This window comes from Crocuta crocuta, unplaced genomic scaffold, assembly GCF_008692635.1.
Source record: "Crocuta crocuta isolate KB4526 unplaced genomic scaffold, BGI_CrCroc_1.0 scaffold131, whole genome shotgun sequence".
NCBI lineage: Eukaryota > Metazoa > Chordata > Mammalia > Carnivora > Hyaenidae > Crocuta > Crocuta crocuta.
Window position 1 is genome coordinate 12,993,261 of NW_027528977.1, and position 9,144 is coordinate 13,002,404.

A 9,144-nucleotide genomic window follows, 5' to 3' on the forward strand; every position below is an offset into this window, starting at 1 on the left:
ACACAGCTGGTTTAAGAATTTTCCATTCTTCCATCCTGGAAGCTGAACTATATCACCTAAAAAAGTCTTTTACCTTTAAAGTTTTTTTTTTATTTGAGAGCGAGCGAGCACAGCAGGGGAGAGGGGAAGAGGGAGAGAGGATCTCGAGCAGGCCCCACACTCAGCACAGAGCCTGATGTGTGGCTCCAGCTCACAATGGTGAGACCATGACCTGAGCCAAAATCAAAAGTCGCATGTTCAACCAACTAAGCTACCCAGGCGCCCCAAAGCCATTTACCTTTTTAACAAGAAAAATACAGACTAAACAAGACAACTGTAGAAAGTCTCATCATTTAAGCCCTAGCATTGAGGCAGTCAAACACCATAGTCATTTAGCAAAACTTCTAATGTGCGTTATGATCCGGCTTTTACACACTTCAAGTTGCACTCAAACAAGGGACTGAATGGCCACATAGAGAGAATTCATTGTAATAACTTTTCATCGGGGGCAGATTCTGGTCTATGCCAACAACTATAACCGGGTTATCCCCACACACCTCTTTGTAAAGCCTTAGTGCAAAATCCCTAGGATGTAAGAAATTCACAGATTCAGAGTCACAAAGAGCCAGGCCTTTCATCACATGACCAGAACTGCCGGTTCCTCCCTCCCGTGGGCACTAAACCACAGTTGCGCCAACACTAACATTTTCCATATAAAGAGGTTACCGGAAGCTACACAGCGCTCTTTAAGAGAGAACCTTTGGTCCCAAACTCTAAAAAGAAGTCCATAAAAGGATGAATTTTATGGTACATGGGATGGATCTCAATGAAAAAAAAAAGAAACCATAAGGTCTTTGAATACGTTTGAAATGGTCATTCTTTCCACAAACTGATTAATGCTCAGTTTTCTTCTGGAGCTTGACTCATTACATACTTCAGGGAAGGGGAGAATGTGGACAAGAATTGGAAACCTCTTTACAGTAGTTCAATTACAGGTCTGCTGTTGCTGACACTCATGAGGGTTAAGAATCCTCATTAGTATTCCAAAAATATATGCTGAGGAATTAACTTATATCTCTTAAAATAGCTTTCAAGCAACAATTTATACAGACTGTGTAAACTTTCAAATAGGTGGTGTTAATTATGATCACACTTTGATACAGTATATGATTGTTAAAAAATTCTCTTGATCGCAGTTCTCGCTCAACTTCTGTTCATCAAATAAATCATGATAAAGAATGGCTACTGGCTTCACGGTGAGATACTTAAATGAAGTGAGTATGCCTAAAATCTTTACAACAGTAAAATATAAAGTAGTACAAGGGCAACTTCTGGCTAATTGTAAGATTTAAATTTGTGCCAAATAATTTACACTTGTATTGCCAGAAGAACAAAGCATCTGTACAGTTCTTATGTAAATGTATTGAACAGCAGAAAAGCCTGTTCTTTTCTATCTTGGGTATTATTTCTAGATGTTACATAAGGAACAAGCTCCAGTGACGCAAAACTGTAAAAGTTTCACAATAATCATGTTCCACAAATTTTTTTCTTTTTTTTTTAATGTATATTTATTTCTGAAGGAGAGAAGAGAGAAAGACTGAGCGGGGGAGGGGCCAAGAGGGAGGGAGACACAGAATCTGAAGTGGCTCCAGGCTCTAAGCTGTCAGCACAGAGATAACAAGGGGCTCAAATCACGAACCTGAGATCATGACCTGAGCCAAAGCTGGACACTCAACTGACTGAGCCACCCAGGCGCCCCCACGAATCTATTTCTCAATCACACACATTATAAATACCAAGAATAATTTCCTATTATCTTGGGGAAAAAGCTACTCACAAGAGAAATATACTTACAAGAGATAGCAGCAAACTGAACAGGTTACCAGCATGGTGATGATAACTCTAAAAACAAAATAAAACAAAACAGCATTAGATAACTGGCAAACTAAGCAGACACTGCAGGATGGTGTAAGCCTCCTTCCCAAGTTCTCACACTGGCAAGGACTGTGCACCAAAAAAGCAATCTGAATCTGTTCAAACATCAACAGACTGTACTCGGTACAAGTTTAAGTAATTAACATATGTATTTAAAGGGATGTGTATTGAGGCCAGAGCTTAGATGGCTAATCCCAAACCCATCTAAAACTGAACACAAAAAGGCTGCAGTGACAATTAGTTTTGATATCCAAGAAACTTCGTTTATGGTAATTTTCAAAGAAATGACACTATACTTGTATTTTATTTTACAGGCTTGTTTTAAAAATATTCATTTATTATTTATTTTCACAGAGAGAGAGAAAGAGAGAACTCAATGAGCAGGGGAGAGACAGAGAGACACAGAGACAGAGAATCCCAAGCAGCCTCTGTGCTGTGGACCTTGATCTCATGAACAATGAGATCATGCCCAGGGTGGAAATCAAGAGTTGGATGCTTAACCATTTGAGCCATCCAGCCACCCATGACACTACACTTTTAAAAATATGACTTTCTAGGGGTGCCTGGGTGGCTCAGTCAGTTAAGTGTCCAACTTCAGTTCGGGTCATGATCTCACAGTTCGTGAGTTCAAGCCCCATATGGAGGTTGTGCTGACAGCTAGGAGTCTGGAGCCAGATTCAGATTCTTTATCTCCCTCTCTCTCTGCCCCTCTCCGGCTTGCACTCTGTCTCTCCCTATCCCCCTCAAAAACATTAAAAAAAATATATATATATGACTTTCTAGGGGCATCTGGCTGGCTCAATCAAAAGAACACGGGACTCTTAATTTCAGGGTTGTGGGTTCCAGCCCCACGTTGGGGATAGAGATTACAAAAAACAAAANAACTGCATGGGTTCACAATGAAAAAGAAATCATTCTTCAAAAAAATTTTTTTAAATAAGTAAATATATAACTTTCTAATGCTCACTTCTCCCCATCTCCATTCCTGTCTGAAAAACAGTTAAATCTGCACCTCTGATCAGCGGAATCTCAACATTTAAAAAACTGAATTAATGATATCCTCTTCCCATTTCTCTTTCTATAAGCTCCTCTTCCCAATTCCCTATTCCCCAGAAGAAGCTCTGTCATTTCCACCCATCCAACCCACTCCACAAATGTCATCTTTGTGCTCACACCTCCTCTTCACCCTCAGTCACCAAATGCTAGCAGATTCAAAACTTTCTTCCTTCCCTATCATCCTATCACATTCACCTCAGATTCATCTTTCTAAAATATTCTTTCCATCATATCACTCTGCAGCTGAACACCTTTCAATACTCCCCATCATCCATAGGAGTCATTTTCCAAAAAGGGGGTTTCCACACCCCACAGGATAAGGAAGACTATCTTCTAGAATATAAGAAGGAAATATTAGAATTCCTATTTATTTTCAACTCATCCTTTAGAAGCTGTGTGTGCGCGCATGTGTACTTTCTGTGGTTAATACTGGCACATCCATTCATTCATTCAGCAGATTTTCAGTGAGAGTCCAGTATGTACTAGGCTCTGGGGAAAGAGGAATAAACAAAATGGATGACAATCCCTGTCCTGGTAAACTTTACATAACAGAGGGGTGGGGGGAAACAAATAAGATAAACAATAAACGAACCATTTTTGTGTGTGTTTATTTATTTTTGAGAGCAATAGAGAGCATGAGTAGGGGACGGGCAGAGAGAAAAAGGGAGACACAGAATCTGAAACACGCTCCAGGCTCTGAGCTGTCAGCACAGAACCTGACATGGGGCTTGAACCCAAGAACCCTGAGATCATGACTGAGCTGAATTATGCCACCCCGGTGCTCCAAAAACTATTTACTTATGTACTATTAGTATGCCAAATGGTCAGTAAATGCTAATGGAGAAAAATAAAGCAAGAAAGGAGAATAAGGGTATACAGAGGTTGGAGGCTGTGGTTGCAATTAAAAAAAAATTTTTTTAATGTTTATTTATTTTTGAAGGAGAAAGGGAGCGAACAAGCGTGAGTGGAGGAGGGGCAGAGAGCGAGGGAGGCACAGAATCCAAAGCAGGTTCCAGGCTCTGAGCTGCCAGCCGAGAGCCTGACTCAGGGCTGGAACTCACAAGCCATGAGATCACGACCTGAGGCGAAATTCGATGTTTAATGACTGAGCCACCCAGGCGCCTGCTCCGGCTGCAATTTTAAAGAGGGAAGGACTGGCAAGTGGGTCCTGAAGGAGGTGGGGGAATGTTCCCGACAGAGGGAATAGCGAACGCAGAGGCTCTAGGGTACCAGGGGTTAGAAGAGGACAGAGGCCCCAGCGGCTGAGCAGAGCCATGGGAGCCTAGCAGGAAGGGAAGTCAGGGAAGGGGAGAATATAGACAAGAATTGGAAACACCTTCAAAATAGATCAGCTGCAGTCCTGCAATTTCTGACACTCAGGAGGGCAAAGAGCAGCGTCTTGGTGGCCTCTAAAGGAAAAGGGAAGCTATTTGGAGGGATCTGAGGACAGGACTGACAAAATCTGATTCAGATTCCAAGAGACTCTCTCCACAGAGTGGAAAAAACTGGGGGTGGGGGGGGGTGGGGGGAGGAAGAGGCAAAGGGAAAACGCTGAGAGGCCAGTCAGGAAGGGAGCTGCAGGAGGCCCATGGACCAGGCTGGTAGCACAGGTAGTGAGGAACAGTCAGACTCCAAATATATTTTGAAGGCACATTCTTCAAAATAACTTACACAAGATGCTTATAATACGTAAATAAGTATGCATAGGAGTTTGTGCTACAAAACTTTGACAGCTGCATAAATAATAAGAATGCTTGAAGGGGCGCCTGGGGGGCTCAGTCAGTTAAGCATCTGACTCTTGGTTTCGGCTCAGGTCACCATCTCACGGTTTGTAAGATCAGGCCCCCACATCTGTCTCCTTCCGGACGGCGAGGAGCCTGCCTGGGATTCTCTCTCTCCGTCTCTCTGTGTCCCTCCCTTGCTCGCACTCGAGTGTGCTCTCTCTCAAAATAAATAAGCAAACTTAAAAAAAAAAATGAATGAAGAGCTACACTGTCAAGTCCAGCTCCTCACCAGTAATCAGTTCTCTCCACCCATCCTCTCCACTTTCACACAGCAACCTTTTACTCCCAAACGCAGGGCACCTCACTGTCCCCCAACACACCTCACGTTTGCTATTGTCCATTCCAGGCTTTTGCTCATTTTCCTCCATCCCTCTGCCTCAAGCTGGAATCCTTGTATCTTCTGTCTTCCCCAAAGACCATCTCAGGGAGCTAAAAACAGCTGAGTCTCTTCTATGTTACCTGCTTAATAGTTTCATAGCGAAAGTACCCCCAATCTTCAGGGATGCCTGGCCAGTTCAATCAGAAGAACATGGAGCTTTTGATCTCAGGGTCATGAGTTCGAGCCCCATGCTGGTGGTAGAGATTACATTCATACATACATAAAATATCCTCTCCAGATATGTACTGAGTTGTTGCCTGCTGAAGTGCTTAGGGGTGAAGTATCATGATGAATGCAATTTACTTTCAAACAGTGCACAGAATTATATATGTGTGTATATACACACATACTCACACATATTCACAGACATAAAGCAAATTTGAATGTTACCATTTATATCTAAGTGGTGGCTGGCATACAGCACTCTCTCTATTCTTTCTACCTTTCTGTATGTTTGAAAATGTTCTGTATGTTAGAAAAAACTGGAGAGGAATGAACTCCCTGTGATCTAGCTCCAACCTCTCCCCCACACTTACTGCTAAAGGAGCCAACGGAAAACCTGAAGCTTTTAGAGCGTCTGTGGATTCCTAAAGAGAGGGAAATCATGAATGGTCAGGAAAGCTGATTCCAAACACAAACTTGGTTTCATCTGGACCTTTGTCAGTGTAGAAAAAAAATGAGAACAAGGGGTTTGCTTTAGGTTTTAGAGATTTTTCTGCACTCTGATGTGCTTGGGACTTACGGGGGAAAGGATCTAACATCAAAGTCTCTCTTCTTCCCTGGTCACACACCTTTACTTATCTCCTTAACAAAGATGTTTTCAAATGCTTCAAACCTGAAATGCTCTCCTGATTAAAACTTCACCTAGTCCCTGAAGCAATCAAACTTCACATGCTAAAAACAAACCCATTCGGAGCCTCTCAGGAGATAAAGGGGAACTAGTATGAATTCAGTACTAATATTTTCATCTTACAGTAAGGAAATGGGAACCCTGAAAAGTTAACTAAATTGCCCAAGGTCACAGGGATCATCCAGCTAGGAGCAGGGTTTCTCAAAGTATAATACAGTAACTCCTAGGAGACTCTTGGTGTTCCAAGAAGGCTCAATCCTTCCTGCAAGAGCAGGAAATACAAGGATTGGGGAAGAGATTGTGAATTAGGCCGAGCTAACAGATCACTAGCAGGTCAAACCTGAATCATGACACTGGGGCTGGAAACTGAGTAGTCCAATGTACTACAAGAAGCATTTCATTATCTTAGATTAACAGCACTGGCATGAAGTCCCAAGGCTGGGCAGGGTGAGTCCCAAATGTGGGTCTTTGAGATAGGAGTGGTCACTATTACCAGCACATGAATAAATACTTTTTTGAGCATTTAGGCTGGAAAGGCAGACAAGTAGGGTAATGAAATAATTGAAGAAAGAAACACAACAAAGAAGCACTTTGTTGTTCTCTAACTCCAGTAGAAGAAAAAAGTCTAAGAAATTAAAGTTGGTTAAAACAAATTGTTTTAATGACCCCAAAACTCTGACATTCTGCACCATTTATCATAGGCTAGAGAGATGACCCTCTGTAACTGATGTTATGGGGGCAGGGGGGAAGGGGAAATACTACCAAATGACAGAAATTCATCTACCATTTTAACTCTTTAACAAATTGGCTTACTTTCAAGCAGGACATCAGTACCAAATCTAATAGAAGCTTATTCCAGACAGCAAACGGGGTCTGGGTCACAAAATATTAAGGAAGTAATAGCACTTTCTCTCCTTTACTAAAGGCAATAGAATTCTCCACTCAATGGTTAGTTACTGAATGCCTACTATGCATGCAAAGCACCGTAAAGCCACCAATTTGTTTCAAAGAATAAAGCAAGAGATGTTGTTTCTGACAAGCTCGGTCTTCAGCCTGTTTCACTCCACGTGATTTTGTGCCGAGAAAAGATGACTAAGAGGCAAAAGAGGAACCAGAAAGAGGGTGTTCCAAAGCTCCTACGAAGATAAGGCTCTATCTCATACTTACAAAGTAGATTAAAAAGCTCTATTTAACAAAGAAGTCTAGGAGAACCGTCTGAGTCCATCATTCTAAGAACTTGGTACACTCAAATACAAGCGCAGGGGCGCCCTCCAAAAGGTATGACGCAGGGGTTTCTAAACAATACCTCCTGCTCTTCGGTAATTAATCTCGCTTTCGATCAGGCCCCAACTACCTGGCGCCCACTAGATGCAAGGCCTGGGCTCAACGTTGCTGCACAAGCTTGCCCTGGGCAACTGCGACAACTTGTGAGCCACAAAGCGCAATGTCTGTTTTATTTGATCCTTTCCTTTCAAGTTTAGGCAAACGAGGCCTCACTTGGGTGGAGGGTAGGGCTAAAGGGGTGAAAAGTCTAGGGGCAAACCCCAACTTCTCCTTCAGTCGATATAAACCTATTTCCGACGCGCCCTCCCCAGACAGGCCCGTGGTGAGAAAAAATTTTCCTAAAACCCCTTGCCAAGGAGGGTCTGTCGGAAGTCACCCTCCTCAAGCTCGGACCCGGGAACACTGAAGCTGCTGCGGTAAGAAGTCGGGGGGCTGCAGGCGGTCGGGGCCTGCCTCTGGAGGCCCGGGCCGCCCTAAGGTCTCTGACCCTTGCAGGTCGCCCCCTCTCCCGCCCGGCCTGGCCCTCACCGCGCGTCCCTCCCAAGGAGGGTCCGGCGCACTTACCCCCGGTTGGGACCCTTAGGGATGAACCAGGGAACCAAGAAGCCGACGAAGCCCCAGAACACGCTCATCACGATGAGAGGCACCGTGAGGCCGCTATACGCCATGGTTGCCGCGGAACCTGCCAGCCCCTGCCCAGCCGCCTCACTTTGGTCCCACCCGGAAGTGTCAACACCGGGCCGCGTGACCAGCGTGCGCACAGACCCGCCTCCCGCGCCTCCACGTGACCCGCGCGCCGGACTCCGCCTCTCCCTAAATCCAATGTACTTTATCGTGAACCAGTTTCCCTGCAATAGCCGAATTTCCTTACCTCGAATTACCTCCTGATTTCTGTCTTCGTGAGGCAGAATAGATTCTTGGATTAAATAGGAAGTTGCACCAATAATCTTTAACATATGTACCGACTCTTCAAACATGATTCCAAGCTTTTGACCTGACCAATCATCTAGGAAACTAGGTCATAGTTATGTTCATAGTGCTCCCCCAAAACATAGTAGGCAGAAACTCTGTTGCCCTTAAGTTCCAGTCCAAGCACTGCCCTCTCCAAGATCTATTTCATTCTGTTAGTGTTTTCTTTTGTGGCCGAGTATCTTAACCAACCCTCTGGTAGAGGGCAAACTCCTTGAGGACAGGCACTGTTTAACTGGTGGTTGCTCCTCAGGAGTACTTATATATAGAATGTGCTCAATAAACACCTGGTACAACTGAACTTATTAGTTAAGGGTGAGGTCAGCCATAACTAAATTAGAGAAAAAAGTCTATCCCTTTCTTCCTATTTTTTAAAGTTTATTTTTAATTGTGGTAAAATATACATAAAATTCACACTCTTAACCATGGAATGTAAAGTCCAGTAGTACTAAGTATATTCGTATTGTTGTGTACTCAACCTCCGGAACTTTTTCCCATTTAACAACTCCCCATTCTCCCTTCCCCCAGCCATTGGCAACCACCACTCTACCTTGTTTCTCTAAGTTTGACTACTCTAGATACCTGATATCAGTGGAATCATATAGTATTTTTCTTTTTGTGACTGTCTTGGTTCACTGAGCATAATGTCCTCAAGCTTGAGCCATGCTATAGCATGTATCAGAATTTCCTTGCCTTTTAAGGATGAATAACATTCTACTGTATTTGCCACATTTTGTTTCTCCATTCATTTGAAGATAGACATTTGAGTTGCTTCCACTTTTTAGCTATTGTGGATTTTTTCCTCTTTCTTATATAAAGGCAAATATTTTCTTTTAAGTTGGTCCCATTAGGTCTAATCTTTGCCTCATCTTTTTGGCAACTTCTTTAAAAAGCAGGCGTTGGGGGTG

At 43.3% G+C, this 9,144-nt stretch overlaps 1 protein-coding gene across 1 annotated transcript in view; it reads right to left on the reverse strand.

Annotated features, from left to right (window-relative positions):
* The window catches only part of ATP6V0E1 (ATPase H+ transporting V0 subunit e1), a 30,786-nt gene extending 22,778 nt beyond the window's left edge, over positions 1-8,008 (reverse strand). Inside the window, exons 1-2 of the mRNA XM_077757305.1 lie at positions 7,832-8,008; positions 1,834-1,881 (exon numbers count right to left, since the gene is read on the reverse strand). Of these exons, the coding sequence (XP_077613431.1) occupies positions 1,834-1,881; positions 7,832-7,935 (152 nt within the window). The 5' untranslated portion in view covers positions 7,936-8,008. The remainder of the gene's footprint in view (positions 1-1,833; positions 1,882-7,831) is intronic.
* Between the last annotated feature and the right edge of the window lie 1,136 nt (positions 8,009-9,144).